Source organism: Pezoporus occidentalis, unplaced genomic scaffold (assembly GCF_034315485.1).
Source record: "Pezoporus occidentalis ecotype Australia unplaced genomic scaffold, CSIRO_AGI_Poc_V1 ctg34, whole genome shotgun sequence".
Lineage (NCBI taxonomy): Eukaryota > Metazoa > Chordata > Aves > Psittaciformes > Psittacidae > Pezoporus > Pezoporus occidentalis.
The window spans coordinates 3,287,914-3,305,027 of record NW_026915376.1 but is presented as its reverse complement, the minus strand read 5'-3'; the positions used below and the strand labels follow the sequence as shown (position 1 = coordinate 3,305,027).

Sequence of the window (17,114 nt, the reverse complement as noted above, 5' to 3'; positions counted from 1 at the left end):
TTACCAAGCCACCTAACTTCTGAGTCGGGCCAGAGCTGCGTAAAAGCAGTTTAGGAATTGAAGTGCAAGATTCTGCCTTGGACACAAAAAAACCTCCAGCCAAGGTCTTGTATTTGACCTTGATTCTACCTAATGAGGGATTTCAGCCAGTTTCTCGGGAAGAACAAGCTAGCCCCACAAACCCTCCAAATCAGACATACTGCCTTATCAACGTCTAGTTTCCTCACACTACTCAGGCTTGTCTATTCTAATGGTTAGGGGAAAGAGATTTTTTTTTTTACCCTCTCTTTTGGGGAAACCCCCACCTGGTATTGCCAGAACTTGCAAGACTTCTATTAATGATGACCTCCATTTTTGTCTTCCCTCATTGTCTTCCAACCTTTATTTGCCTGATTTTTTTTTGCTGTAAGAATACCAACTTAATACAATTAATCCTGCACGCTTCATACGATGCTGCCTGCTACATTCTCTTAGTCTCTACATATTTAGTGTTGTACACACCTATTTGGAGATATTTAACAGTACTTCACAGTTTCTCAGTTTATTTACAATCACCATATGGGAAAAATCAACTAATTCCCTAGACTCTAGACAGGCAAATATGTCAAAGGCTCCCCAGTGCTATGTACTTTCACACCGATTACAAGTTTTAAAGTTCACACAGTTTTGTCATCACTTGCCACCTGAGACAGAACTGAACTCCACTGCAGACATGAACTACTGCACTTGATTTTGTATTTCTTTTATAAAACCACAGCAGCCTTTTCTAAAATCATATTCTTCAAACATGGTTGATCATAATTATTAAATAAATGCAATTTTACAAAGAAAAAATAAATTAGGTACACGGCAAAATTAAAATCTTATGTGAACCAGCTCTGGGACTGAAGGTAGGGTCGTGAAGCTGGTCCGTATTCCCATCTCCCTGAGGTAACAACATGCCCTGGTCTGGTAAATCTGAAAGTCTATATAGTTTCCTTAACCATATAGCTATAAAAGGGGTGAGACAGATGTAATTCAAAGCCCTGTAAAAGGTTAAATGGGTTTTACATATAAATGACCAACTGGTGTATCTTAGAACACACGAAGTAAACCAAGGTCAAAGTCACTTCTGGCATCTGTAAGCCCACAGTGGCCCTGCAGCTGGCTGTATGAATCCCAACTAATAAATACTAATGGGCTTTGGTAGATTCAATCTTGGAGGTGGGAAGCTGGAATTTCAGGGGAATGCAAATGTTACTCCCAGGACAAAATTACAGCATTACTGCAGATGACTTTTTTTGGGTCATAAACCCATCTCTTAGTGTAATCTGAAACACATGGTATTAATTTGTGTGCACACAAGAAGAGCATCCTGGTGACCACTCGACCATTTGTGAGCCTGTATAACACAGGCAGACCAAATTATTACTTGCGGAAATGTCCTCCCTTCTTGGCATCATCTCACTTTGATATCGCTGCTGTACTCTCATCTGTATTCAGAGCTGCAGTGAGCTCTATCCAAGGTGTGTGTAAGACACACAAGTGTTTCAGAGGGACAAGTGGAGTCCCAGCTGGAGAGAGGGAGCTGCTGGGAATTACAGGGCTCTGCCAAAAACATGTGAACGAGGAGATGAAATCAAAATCAAAGCGATAAAGCCAGTAAGATCCTTCAGCTCCTTCCTTGCACTCTAGCAACCTGTATACAGATTTCTGCATGCAGATAACCTCATGGTGTTGCCAAACTCCTGAGCTCTGATAGTATGTTTTTCAAAGGTATTACAAAGAAATGTGAGAACCTCATGAATACTACTCATGAATAATAAGCTACAGTCAAATACACAACCATATGAATATTTTGCTGTAAATGTTCTCTGTTTTTGGGAAACACTTAAAGGTCTGCATTATGCTGTACATTTCTTTCTGCAAAGATTCTGCTTGTGGAGCAAAAGGTAACGCAGTTATTTAGCACAGGCCAAGCCTTTATCTAAACATTACAGTTTTCGAAGTAGAGGAGGAGCCAAATACTTAATTTAGACTTAAGACACTTCCGCAGTTTTTCAAGCACTGAAGAAGAAGAAGACAAAATCATGTCACCTCCTATTTAAAGGGATGACAGTCACCAATATATTTGCTGGAAGAGACAGCAGCATACATGCTAATAATTTAAGCCATTAATTTAGCTTGTGCTAGAAGATGACAGCCTTCTCTTCACACTGTGCCAAATGAATAATGAATGATACACTCCCAGGGCAACTTTAATTTTTAAAGCCAATACTAATACTTACTCATCCATGTCTGATACTTTGAGGTAAATGTGACGATATGGAACAATATCTTTACCAAAGTATTCACCAAATAAAGGGAATGAACCATCCAGCCCCTGTGTACTACTGCGACAGCGCTTATGGCAGACTTCTGCTCAGTTTTGACATTCACTGGTTTGGGATAAACCTGCCATGGGTTCGCACCAGGGGTATCACCCTGCCCTCATGGTTTTCCACAGGTACCAAAGAGAAGCTTGTTCCTTCCAGTAATTCACAGATTCTTAAACTAACTTCCTGAAATCAGGCAAAACAAGCCAGGGACCATGCCTTTGCAGATAAACACTGGTGAAAGCTCGTGACCTCCTCTGAGCTGGCTCCACATCCTCCTCCTTGGGACTTCCAGAACTGCATTTACAGACACTATGCTGAAGCACTGCAAACCAGTAAAGGCTGCAGGACAGATCCTCACAGCCAACCATCAGCTCTGAACGGAGGTTTGAGAGTACAGTGAAAGAAATGGACAGTTTTGTCTTCTAAAGAAAAAAAAGATAAAATTAGGCCTCAATTCTTGGTACCAAATGATAAAGAAAAATTTCTGGTTGCAAAATGTACCATTTCACATAGTAGTTCTGCAAAAAAACCCAGAGAAGACAGTGAAAAGCTGGAGCAGGGAAAATGCCTTGGGCCTACCTGGCTGTATTCCAGCATCCTCATGCTACAGAAAAAACATCCAGGTCATAACAACAATCTGACATTCAGACAATCTTGGAACTGTGCAGGATTAACCCTCAGTAGCAGCGTGACAAGTGATAGAAGTGTGAAGATGACCGAATTCAGATCTCCCTCAAGCAGCTATCGTGGGGGTGGCCAAAGTGATGTGGAAAGATAAAGCACAGCTGGGAATTTTAGACCTGGGCTTGCTAGACTCCACACTGTAACATAAGCAGCAGCTTATTTTGCCAAATATAACAATTTGCCATGAAGCTCCCCTGGCAGATGGCGGCTCAGATGAGCCTGCTTTGCTACGTGGCACAGAGCTCTGCCATCACAGCAATCAAATGTCTCAAACTCAGCCCCAGTGGCAACCATTACACAAGCATGACCATGCTCAGACTAGTGATGGCTTTTGACTCCCTAGCAGTCCTAGCAGTCGTGAGAAATCACCTCGTACCTAAATGTCTTCTCCATTATCCAGAAACTTCCCAATTTCCTAACAGAATATTATGACATTTGAAAGTAAATAAAATCAAATGGACAGTCCAAAACTGTTCCTCTTAAAGTCTGGAACCAAGTAGACACTTGCTCCAACCTGGAGGTGACCTTTGGTAGACATGCAAGTAGAACTGCTCTTCAGGCAAAGGAAAGTCTTGTCTTTGAAAGCAGATCCCATAATTATGTTGTTGTTCTGGCATTTGACCTAAAAGGGGCAGCAGACTGTCCCATTTAAGAAACTCATGCCAACACTTGCTTATATTGCTGGCACACCTCCAACTAAAATACTGAGAATTAAAACTTTCCACCCCGATGATTCCAGGCTGCTCACCCTGTTGGTGTTTTCATCCTTGCTTAGACACTGCTTTAGAGACAAACAGTATTATGCTTAACCCAATCAATGAAAGACAAGATATATCAAAGTCATACAAGAAGACTGACTAGATAATGTAACTGAAACAACCATGGAATTTTATCAAATTTATCAATTATTGAGATAATACCAAGTGTGCTTCTAGAATTCTTCTTTGTTTTCAGACCCTAAGCTGACACTGAAGAACTAGTCACAGCATTATTTTATTTTACCAAATTAAAAAGATCTTACGAGTGGTAGTAATGTGCCACTCTCACAAAGAAACTTTTTAGACTTCAGCCTGGGGAGTGACATGAGAAGATAGAGGTTTCCATGCTCATTAAATCCAAGGCTCACGTGTGACCAGATTAACAAAAAAAAAGTAAGTGTGGTAGACAATTCTATACTGCGAAGGGATTACACAGAAGCCAAATATATTTTATTTTCTATTTTAAGAAGATTACGTATACAATGATCTGCATAATACTGCCAGCAAGCACATGCTGACATTTTTAGGTGGGAATCCAACTTAACTATTATTTGTCCTTTCTGTTTCTTTTGCATTAAGACAGCAAAAAAAACCAACCCACTGCAGGTACATTACACGCTTGATATGCAAGATTAGCAATCTCAGTCAAGAAGGATTAAAGAAATTCATGGTTAAAGACCAGAACATCAGGAGGTACTAGAAAGAGTTCCCAACAATGGGATTGCTGCTCTGAAAAATCTCTCGGGTACTGGGTTTAGAGTGGGAGGAAGAATTTCTACAGACACCTTTTCCTGACATTATATTGACTTTCTTTTCACGACATCTCCACATATGCTGAGGGACAGCGCTACATTTTGCAGGGAAGGACGGTATTATTTCCTAACAAGCCATCTTTAAATTGGAAGCACGTAAACAGAATCAAGAAACCAATTAATTGCTGGAAGCAGAAAATTACTGAAAGAAAGGAATGAAAATTTGTGTTGCAGCATTTGCAGTTAGCAGTGAAGTGGCAGAAGCACACAAACCTCCCCCAGCTGCTTCGTGTCGTACAAAAAATTCTTTGTAAATAGTAAAATAAACCAGAATCCAAGCATAAATCTGTATCAAACAATGGTATGTTCTCACTCCAGACTGCAGCACCCATTCAGATAAAATATACAGAACTAAATCTTCTCTTGCTTCTAGATTCATAATATGGAAGTATAAAATACAGTTTAAATGAAGGTCAGGAATGATAAAAATTATTACCTCAGTCGGTTGGTATAGGTATCTACGCAGGTCTTCATTTTAGCCAGCAAAGTCCCAACAGAAGCTTGTGACTCCAACTGCTCCTCCTCCTCTTCACTACTTTCCCCTGACAGAGGCAGCAGTAATGGTACCATCGATGTGCAGGAGGCAATAGCACGGAGTAATTCTAGCAGAGCTCGGTAAAGGGGAACATGTCGGGCCATATCCAAAACTTAAGAGAGAAAAACAGTTTACAAAAATCTTAGTACAGATGTTTTAAATAGAATAGTTAGATTCTAATTGTTATTAAAATATTAATTACATTAAATGATAAAAATACAGTATTTTGTAATCGGCATTTGTAATTTGTGTTTTAATGGACTTAGCCAGAAAGAACTGGGTAAGATACCTGGAAAACAAAGGTTAGCAGGAGATATAAGAAGACAAAAGTGCTAACAAGGTATGGAACAGGATCACCCTACACTATATTCATTTCTAGCAGCCTAATAGACAATCCTGGCTAGAGTTGTACGTCAACAGTAATTGCAAACAAGTATCTACAGAGGAAAAACTGTAATTTACAGTGTAGCAGGGTAGCATTTGCTGATTTTAACAGCATAAGCATTAATAAAGACAGACTTTCATATCACCCACTTTATAGTTATCTTCTTTGGGAAAAGTTGTTTGCATTACTGCAGAATATTTATGGTCATGAAATAAATGAAGTTACCTACTAAGAAGCTTAGCTTTGCTCCTTTTCATGGAGAAAGTATCATGCTTTCCTCAGAGCATGCAGAGGCTCTGAAAATGATGCAGATTTTATCTGCATATATATGAACCACCACGCAGTAAGCATGAATAAGAACATATATTAGGTGGGCAGCCTTAGTGCTGCCCAGTGTGATGTATATGTATCACAGAAGGAACTGTGGTTAGAATGTGGACATCAGCTCCTCTGAGGAGAAGACAAGCAGAGACACACAATTTGAGTGGATTCTCCAGCACCACATTGTTTATTTTTCTTTTCCACTTGCTTGGAGAAATACATAACGGATGTCATTTCAACTGACTTTCTATCATTAACAGAAATCCTGGAAATGTAGCAATATGCAGATACTTTAACACAGCTGCCTCCTCTGTCCCTAGGACACGCTATTTTTAACCTAACTGCAGAAAAAAAATTGCTCTAGTGAAAAGTATTTACAAGTGACTGAGTTTATGATAAAATAAATTTGTTATTTTCCAGAAAAACAAAAAAAACCTCAACAAAAAGCCCCAACAACCTGCATTAGGGCAGAACAAACCATAGAAGAACCCTTTAATATTTCATTGAGCACTCATCCTCCAAGCTAAAAGCGGATCACAAACTTTCATCTTCTGTCACCAAACCCTTAGCTCTAAATACAGCACAATGGGACAGTATAAATAGCCAAGCAAAATTCAACAAGCCAGTTTATCCAAGTTTAAACATAGATTTCTCTCTCTCTACAAAGAGTTCTTTGATCAACAGCTTGCTATTTGTATTTTGAAACTTACAATGGCACAAAGTCTTCACTGGGTGAAGTTCTGATGTGGTGAACAGGAAGAAAATTTACTGGAACAGAGTACTACTGTGTCAGGCTTAATATCATGGCTCTAAAAATATCCTGTGTCAAAATATCCCATGTATTTAAAGCAAACTCCACTGAATTTGAACACTGGCATTAAGAAAATCAGTTTCAATAATCTGATCCTTACATTTTATGTATTTTTATATATACCCATTCCTAACGCTCGGTCTCCAGGGAACAGTAACTGCCCACAGAAAAATCCCCACAATATGTAAAATCGCCTTAAACATGAATAGATCTGATCATGGTGAAATTAAGCAAGAAGTGAAAAAAAGGAGAAAAAAGGGGGGTGGGGACGGGGGGAGGGCATAGCAGGGCAAAAGAAAGGGAGAATTGGAGATCCTAAAACCACACAGAGCCCTCATCAGAAACCTCCTCCCGCCTGCAGTGCTAACAATGAAGCAGCTCCTCCATGTAATCAATTGCTGTTTACTACAGAGGCAGCGAGTGCAGGAGAGATACAACCTCTTAGATAATCACACCATTTCACTTCTGGAAACCTTTTATTTATTTATTTTAACCATGAAATTTTCATGAGACCAGAATACGGAACTGGAAATCCTGCAATGCTTGCCTGCCCTCTCCCTTGCTAAATGGGATAGTTAAATTCAGAATTACTGTCATGAGGGAAACTGAACTGATGTAACTTTAAAATGGGAATGTTTTCCAGAAAGACAGGAGAGATTTCTGCGTTTAGCAAATTCAACTCACTTGCACCGCTTTGCAATTGTTCCCATGGGAAACATATGAAATGCATTCACTTGGTTTCAATTTAAACAATCTTTTAGGGAACAGCTACCAATTTCTTTTACCTTAACATTAGACTCTCCTAAACTCACTTTCTTGGTACCACTATGCGTCTTATGCTATTTTTGTCCAAGGCCTGTATTATGCTTAGTAAGGATTATGACCCATGCAAGTCTGTCCAAAATGCCAGAATTCTCCCTCATCCCCAATCTAAATCCTAAACCATGTTTACCAAGACTGGGTAAGTATCAGAAAAACTTGCCGTAAAGAACACAAAATTGGCAAATTACAGTTTATTACCTTTATTTGGCAGTTCACCTACTCCTTGTGCCCACTTTGCTTTCAATGAAAGGGAATGCCAAAATGACTAGTAAAGTATGCATCTGCAGACACAGCTTTGCTTTCTGAAATAGGTTAAGAAGACGAGCGTTTTTTAAATCCATTTACATGTACTTGGATGTTCCAAACTGGACAACAATCAATTTTTAAGACACTATGTTTATGCCACTAGGACTGAGACACTCTGTAAAATACTCCCCTGGCCCAGGTCCACTGTTTGCCAACTTGTCTACCTCCTCCTGGTATGGCCAGCTGTACCTGCAGCCACCCAAACAGCACCTTCCTGGAGTCCAGAAGCGTTCAGACTACAGCTTCAGTGTTTGGGCTGTACCACTCAGGTGCCACCATCATCTTTACCACTTTTAGTGTTTGCAGCCTATTCAGATAGTTGGGATTTAGGTCTTCCCTTTAGATATCATGTATAATGGGAGTATTTCAGAAGACTTTGTGTGAAAAACAAAACAATTTATATCCTGTAACAAAGTATTTTTAAGGAACTGAATTAAAACACTAAAAATATGAATAAAAATTCAGAATATAAATCTGCAAATGAACAAATCCTATTTCCATTAAATAAAAGCAATGCGCCCTTTGGACTATCATCCTCACATAAAGGTATCTTACCAACTAAGGTGCCAGCAATTTGGATTTTAAGCAAATACAAACTTCAATGAAAACCAAGTGTTAAATGTAATCCACTGCTTTCTTCCAAGTGTGTTACTGCTTGGGAACACACCCAACTTCTTTCTGCCTGAGTGAGTCGGGCAACATTTCACTTGAATTAAATAAGGCAGCTTCTTGTGTAGGAAAGAAAATCCAACACATCACAAAATAGAAAGATACTTTTGTTTATAGCAGAGCTAGAATTTGAATAGCATTAGCACATCTGAAATATGTGAGAAATTTTTTTTATGGGTACTTCAGTTGTTAAAAAGGCACTAACATTATTTGATTTCTGTGGGAATGCATACAAGCACACCAAATTGCAAACACACAGCATTCCTAAGAAAATGAAAACAGGAGATTAAATTCTTGGCTTCGTAAAAATGACAGAAGGATATATTACCTAGGATTCTCTGTTATTCCAAAGTCAAAACCTTTATTAAACAATGACAAATTCCTTCTGCAAACAGCTCAGTTTGGTGTTCTCAAGACTCCGACACCACGTGTGCCTGGACTGCCCTGGCTGTCAGGCTCACACACATGGGGGTCTTTCACCTCTGCCCATTTTTGTGCTGTTGGTGCTCACTGATTCTGCAGGGCAGTGAACTGCTGAGGAAGGTACAACCTCCTTGTACCATGGACCAGTTCAGAAGCTGCCCCTTGTTGACTCCCAAACACAACTGCTGCCCAGGAGAGACTATCTCGGCTTCTCCTAGGTGTCCTGAGCATTTGCCATTTACTTCTACCAAAAGAGAGGTAAACATTATTCTATTACTAGACTCAGAGTAGGGATCTCCACTCAGTTTTTATCCTGCTTCCTTGTCTGCTCTAAACAGGGTCCGCAGGACAGGGCTGCTTGGTGACAACAGTATTGTTTTGAATGAAGTTCTTAAAGCAGTGCCTGGGACCTTTGGCACAGCCTGACCCACTCGACTTCCCCTGCGAGCTTCCTACGTGCTTTTCAACTTGCATTCAGCAAATACACATTGAGGTTTCACCTTCTGGCGATACCAGTAGTTAACCAGTTCAAACAGCAGAGCATGAAGCAGAGCGCAAGGGAAAAACTGCTGTGGAACCTGGAGCGTGAGCAGCCAGAGAGCTGTAAAATGGCCCCTTGCTGGTGGCCAAGAGACAGCTGTGACAGCCCAGGGTGAGGGATCGGGGATGGGAGGCAACATCACCACGGGGTGGGCAGCAAGATATGACAGTGCTCTGGAAGTGCTTGGAACCCCAGTGCTACTATAGACAGCTGATTTAAAGGCTCACAGCAGCAGCATCTTTACTACCACATTGTTTTATTAATGGCAGGAATTAAGAGCTCTAGGAAGATGAGCGGATGTATCAAAAAAAAACAGGCCAATGTCTTACTGTCCTTGCTAATTAGCAAGGAAATTCATTGTGGCCTTTCTGGACAATAGGCAGCAGGCATATACACTTAGAATTCACATAAAGAAAGTACTGCAGGTCTAAATTTCTGTTGCGTTTATGAAACGCAGAAATCTCAGCAATGTCACTGCCATTTTCTAAGATAAGCAGGGATGGCAAACAGCTGGAAAACATTTCACGGTTTAGTGGGATCAGGTATTATCCCTCCCTCCCATTCCTTTGGGTACTAAAGGTCAAGTTTTACTGGCATCACTACAATTCAGTTAACCTCTTTTAAGAAAGACACTGAATGCTAAATAGGTAAAATACAGACATTTAATATAACCAGATATCCCTTATATGCTAATTACAAGCAGTTTGATTTGGGCAGGGGAGGGAAGAGGAGCCTGAATGAAGTTATTGAGAAGGCTTGACTTTCAGAAACTGCCAAGCATCCTGTCTTTTGAAAACTGCAGTGTTCCACACGTACCTAAAGGTCATGAAGCATTAGGGCACTCATCACATGTTTGGAAACTTCTAGACACAGGCTATTTACTCCTGGGAAACAACTGGTTAACATTCAACGACTGTGTGTGATTTTAAAACATTTCAATTGCTTTCCACACATCTGTTTATTCATCACCAATATAGCCCTATTTCTTGCAGAGACCTAAGGCTACCCATATGTAACTACAACCTTAGCGTAATGAGAAAGCATATAAGGGCAGGTAGTTTCACAGGATCAAGGTATCACCTTAAATTGCATATGTATCTGTAACAAGGTAATGACCCAACTGAGTCTAATACTCCTTTGCTTTCTTTTAATATTATACAATATTCAAACAAAGAACAGCCAGGCCTAATGGCCCATTAAATTGACAGTACTGAGCAGCAATAAATTTTTTTTTTGCAATTCATTTAACATCCTCAGTGCAACTTAACTGGCTGTGAATAAGATTATAAAACTTATTTCCATTGCAAAGGAATTTAAAACCTATCAGAGAATATGCACGTTTATGTTAAAATAAACTATTAATATAGCATGTCCATTACATCAAAAATGTTCACACTTAACAGCAGATAAAAGCAACAAATAGAGAAGAATAATTTGTGAGAAAAGAATGAAAAGTTCTGCTTTACTTTTTCTGATATAAAAGCATTCCCACTGCGATTCTCACTGTGACCAAACTAGGAATTCCAACCCAAAGGAGCTTACTAACTTAATGTAAAATAAAGCAAAGCAGACACTTGAGGAAAAAAAAACCAGACAACTTCACCAACTTTAAATACATGACATTGCCCACTGCATATCCTCCTTGCTTCTGTGCCAAGAGAGAAATATAGTGTATATATCCTCTCAATCCCTCTCATGTACGTCATTTCTCATTTACCAGACTCTCATCATTTAAGGACTCTTTTAATTTCAGTTATTTTAGAGGCCCACAGACTTTGACTATTTTTTCTTCTGTGCAATTTCTTTTTACTTCTGCGCAATTTCTTTTTACTTCTGCCAATATACATGGACTGACTTTCTGCCTCTGCTGAAGGGAAGTAGGGTGTGCTGGCAGCAGCCCTACTGGAAACTCTTTCCAAATTGCATCCCTTCCGTTTGCTTTCTCAAAGAGATTTGCCACTGCAAAACTGAGAGTGAGGGTCATAAATGGATATTAAAAGGAAATAACAGAAGAACAAGGCATTCTGAAGAGAATGCACGTCTACAACCAGGAAATGTAAATTTAATCCATGAAATTCTTGTGAATGCCTAAGAGCACGGCTTACATTTAACAGATGAGAAGAGAGAAAAAAAAACCCACCCCAGGTTTAAACTTGTAATGAACAAATTGATCTCTATAATCAGGCAAAACTGAATTCTGATTTTATAATCATGCTCGCATCTTCCATTCCAAGATGCCTCCTCCTTGCCTTGGGTAGTTTCCAGTGACCCGAGAAATGCTTTCAAGGCTTATTTGTTGTTTTGGATCTATTTTTTTTCTATCTCAATGAGACTTTATGTTTTCCTGGAAAGATGAATGACTGTGCTTTCTCAAATATTCGTCCAGAAGCATCCATCTAATCCTGCCTCTGTTTTAAGTAATGTGAAAGAAAACCTCTGACAGTTATGTATAGCAGCTTTATTACAAAACTGCTCTATTCACATAATGTACAAATGCTCAAAATCTACTATACTGTATCTAAACCTCCCCTGAAAAACCCCAAGGAAACACCTTTGTATTTCAAAACACTTTTTTTTTCTTTTATACTAAAGTTTAAAGGGCATGGAGTCTCATCAATTTAAGAAGCTAAAAGTAAAATAAGACATTCTCATTACCATGTTACTTAGTAAACACTTTTAAGTCCAATGTCAAGATCACAACTGCGGTACCACACACACCTGCCACCCCATTTTTCTTTTACCTTTTTTACCTCTAGGTAATATCAAAAAGACCTTAAAGTTGAGTCAATTTTATACCATTTCCAAAATGTGCTTAGTACTGAGAACGTATTTTTGCTCCTTCAGGATATTATTCACAACCTAACCCTCATGGCCACGCTTAAAATGAAGACTTGAGCACCTCATTATCATATTAAAGACTCAGTAGCTACAAACACTGCTGTACAAAGAAGCCACACAAAGGAAACACTCATTTTGTATTTTTAACTGAAACCTGCAGAGGCAGTTTTGTGCCCACCAACACTGCCAAGCACGAGTGAGGCACACTCTCTTTCCAATAAGGCCACACATGTTTTCGCTAAATATTTAAACACAGAGCTGCCCTCAGCCCCCCTTTACTGCATCTTTGCAAGCATATGATCTATGAATGCGGTCCATGCTGCAGGCAATAGTGTCAGTTCCAAATACGTCATGCTCTGCTGCCTCTTGATTTTCTGTTTCAGAATCAACCCAGGGCAAGCCTCTTTTCTAATAGGCCTAATTAACACCCTGTGTTCTGTTCCAGTTTGATGGGGGGGGGGGGAAGATTGCCTACAGAGGATTTCAGAACCAGACCTCTTTAAGAAAACATGAGCCTTTGGGTCAAAATTTAACAAAGGCTTTCTAAATATGGTCCTCTTGTAATAATTTAATTGGCTGGACTTTTCCTTCACTTTTCTTTATAGGAATAACACAAACGTTTTCACAGCACCATTTTGAGCATCTGAAAAAACGGCCCCAGAAAATACAATTCCCCTGCATAATGGAAGCAGGAGGAGGAGGGGTTAAGCCCCCTTATGGGCCATGAGTTACAAATCCTGCAGCCAGAGCAGTGAAACAATGCAAGAAGGGTGGGCCTCTGAATTCAGTGTTAGGCTCCAAGTTGATTCTTCTTAATGTTCAGATACAGCCTTAAAATTTTGCTCTTCTGATGTCAGCACTGAGCACATTGGAGTCAAAACAGAAAAAAAAATATCAGCTCAAATAATAGAAAAAGTGAAGAGAAATTAGGAATTACTTACTGAGACTTCATTCAGTCATTAGTACCACCACTTCAAACCAGGAGCATTTTTACCCTTTCTCAAACACCCAGGCCAGAACTTGAAAAGGGAGGAGAGAAAGGCGACTAAACAACCTAAGGTGCAGAATGAGCTCCTGTACTACAGAGAATGAAATCAACTAAGACTTTGCAGCCTCAGGGACTAATGAAGTGCACCATAAAGGTTTTGGTTTTTTTTTTTTAATTGTAAGTGGTAAAAATAACAGAACTGGACTGATCAATTGATTCAAGGGAATTGACACACCAGTAGAAGAAATAGTGCCACTTGCAGAAGAACACACACTACACAACACATCACTGTTAAGCTCTGGGAAAGGTCAACAATAAAGGCTGGGCAGTAAATACTGTTACAGGTTCAAAAGTAATTGGGTAAATTCATGTAAGAAAAGGCCAATAAATGAGGAGACACCACCCTTGGCCACATACTAGCAACATGGGGCAGCATCTGTGTCAGCCCCATCCCTATATTCTCCTATAGGCACCTGTTATTGCCCACTATTAGTGTCAAAGTAATGGGCTAACAATCTTGGTTTGTCTTGGCATTGTTATCATTTTAAGTGTCTTCTAGGAAACTTGGAAAAAACCTCCAGTTTCACTGCAATATAAAAGCAAAACTCTATTCAATTATAGAAGCAAATGCATTGCTCGAGTTATTTGGTCAGTCATCTGGCGTTAGTGTAGTAACGTGGCTCAAGGGAGCACACCATGGCTCTTAACTATTTCTGGTTTGCTTAGTTTTAAAGAATATTTGCTTTTGAAGAATACTGTATTTGCTGAAGTATTTTCAGGAAAGTTTCTTTTACAAGTCAAATCAAACAACATGTAAACGTTTGTCATAAATGTATCCATGATTCCAGAAAAACACCCCCCTCTGCCACAAAAAGCAGGAGGCATTATTTCATTAAGGCAGTGTGTACAGTTGAGTAAACAGACACGGCTTCCTGTATTTTCAAAGGACAGGGAAAAAAAACCCCACCAAACAATCTAAAAGACAAGCTGAGCTTTTAAAGCAGAAGTGACTACTGAATATCATGTGTGGTTCCCAGTTTTGGGGATATTACTATTTCCATGCCACACTCTAGCCTCTGTGAGAGAGCTCACTCTCGGCCATTACATTTGCTCCAAATAGTCTTGAAAAGTTGGTCAGGTGATGAAGGGATGCTTCTTGGAGGCTACATAGCCATCTAACATGGGAGGCCGGGAACACATCATTAAGTAAGAATTATTAATGAAAACTAAAAATGCAAAATTCTACATTCATTGGTTTTGTTTGTTTGTAAAAATGGCCCAATATGCATCAGTGTAGAAAGGACGTGAGCAAAATACTGACAGAAGTCCATACTGCCCTGGGATCCAACCCCACAGCAACTTCCAAGAATCCCTCCTCTGAAAGACAGCTGTTTTATCCAGCACCAGTTCTTTAAAATCAACAAAATATGAAGAAACACAATTAAAGGCATGAAGCTACAAACAAATTCTGTCTGTATCAAATCTAGTAAACAAGCGTAAGGAAGCATCAATGTAAAGCTACAGGATTGCTTCACATTATCCAATAAATACATAATGATAGAAAGAAAGGCAGAGAGAAATGAAAGATATTAAAAAGATATTTAGATATATATGTAAAGCATTCAGAGACAGCATGAGAATAAAGTTTTCTGCCTGGTTAGGTGATGAAAAAAAACCCTTCACTATTAATACAACTCTTCACTATGGCATTTAGCAAGATAAAAAGGAGCAGTAATTTCTAATATTAAAGATAAGCTACAAGTGTCAAATTGATCTTCCAGTTAGCCAAGAAAATAAGAAATATATTTCCTGTAGGAAAACAAAACAAAACAAGATTTACATATTCTGCAGACAAAATCTTCCTTGAAAAAGTAAAAATAAACCCAAACCGCATCGGGGCATTTTAAGTGTCAGAGGTGTGGACACTCCACAGAGATGAAAAGAAAGGTATCGCTACTCTAGAAACACGGAGCAGGATTTTTAAGGAAGTTAATCTGGCTTTCATCATCCCTGCACTGGAGGAGGGAACAGTGATTTCACTATTTTTGGCACAGGAGTGGGCAAGGAGCCACCCTGAAATGGTCCTTATTCTGAGCGTTACCCCTTCCAGCCCACAAAGCAGTCACTAGCATTTTAGAGTAAGATGGGAATTGAAAATGAGATGGAAACCTGCCACTTCATTGCACATGCTGCAGAAATCGATGTGGAAATTCAAAATTAGATAATTAAGTTGTGGGGGGTTTTTAAACCATTACCTCAGCAGATGGAAAATGGCCAAGACTTGGGCCTTCTCTTCTAACTGTCAGCAGAGGATACCGACATTGTTACTGGAATGAAAGGACGCGCAGATCCTGTGCTTTATGGCCAATTTTCCGTATGTCTGAGCACACCTACAAGATCATGTCCTCAGGGAAAAGAAAGGAGACTACTTCAGAATCTCATTCTACCTCAAATATCTGTTTTGTTTGGGCAAGGTGGCAGAGCCCCTGTACATTCGCAAGAACACCTTCAGCACTTCAGCGTGCATTCTAGAGAAGAGTTGGTTGTTTAAATATCAAGATGGGCATTTGGTAAACACACAAATAGACTTCCTGAATCAAAGTGAAATGAAAGGTAACCCCTTGCAATCCCTGCATATTACTAGTGCCCTGGAGTGCAAATAGTTATGTGGAAAATTTAACAACCAGCTTAACTGGAAACCACATATGATGGGGAGACTCATCTCTATGGCCTAATCTTATGGAATAGGAGAATTTGCACGCTCTGTGCAACCTCATGCAAGTTCCTGCAACACTTACTGAAATGGATCATCCTCCATTATGTTATGGAATACCACCAAAGGCTAACTCAAAAGAAAATAATACTGTTTTCTTAATGAGCCATGCGTGAAGTGGTCCTCTGGAGAGGGCAAAAAGATATAGATAGTATTAAAAAAAGCCAGAAGTTTGTGTGTTGGAGTAATCTACCATAGATTAACTCCAGACTAACTCCTTCAGCCACAGAGATCTCTTTCCTTTGACCTATACTCAATAATATGAATAACCTCAGATAATAATAAGAAAGGAAATACCATGAATGGGAAGCATCTACATAAGAATATGAGAAATGTCAGGAAATTTGCAATGTTTCATTTAAAAAGCCAGGAGAGAAAACAAGAACCCAGAAGAAATAAAAGACAAGTGAGACTGTTATGGCCTGGAATAATGAAGACCAAGCACTTGACCAACCAAATGAGACTTTCAACTGGTGAGAGGCTCTCACCTCAATGTTCCAGCAAGTTCTTCAAATGCAAGTTCAGCTACACACCTCATCTGACAAAACCCTTCCCTGAAAGTACAGTGAGCTTGCTCTTAGGAAAGGCAAAGTCAAAATATGTAGAACTAACCCTGGCAATCTGCTCTATACATGAAGTGAAAGAAAAAGGTTGCTGATTTAGTCAACAAATTTTTAGCAGCTTATCGAATTGTGCTGCCACCAATCAACAAGCTATTAATATGGGAGGAAAAAAAAAAGAAAGAAGATGCATTACTTTCATTACTCCTTTCAGGAGACTCGTGCGTAACCAATGCAGCATCTGTGCCCCACAAGTGGTTATTGCGTCTTTAGCAACAAACACCAGGAAGGTGAGAGGTCAAAAAACCCAAAAGTAAAGCAGCAGATTATATGCTTTGTGACATCCCACGGAAGCACAGGACATCTCCTGCACTGTCAGATTCTCCTCTGGTGGCACAGTCTCCTCTCAGAAAGGACTGAGTCTGTAGGTAATGAGAGGCATCATTGTTAAAATTAATTCTTAATACCTCCAGCACAGTCTGTGAATGTCTGTAGGATGCAGTGCTGCACAGCAATGTATTCCAGACACCC

The 17,114-nt window shown here is 39.5% G+C and overlaps 1 protein-coding gene across 8 annotated transcripts in view; it reads right to left on the bottom strand.

Annotated features, from left to right (window-relative positions):
- BIRC6 (baculoviral IAP repeat containing 6) overlaps positions 1–17,114 on the bottom strand; it is a 173,177-nt gene that overhangs the window by 20,139 nt on the left and 135,924 nt on the right. For 7 of the 8 annotated variants that reach the window (XM_062629558.1, XM_062629559.1, XM_062629554.1 and 4 more), the window contains one exon: positions 5,048–5,258. In XM_062629558.1, coding sequence (XP_062485542.1) covers positions 5,048–5,258 — 211 coding nt within the window. Of the gene's footprint in view, positions 1–5,047; positions 5,259–17,114 lie in introns of those variants that run through there. The other variant, XM_062629560.1, reaches the window with a different exon arrangement.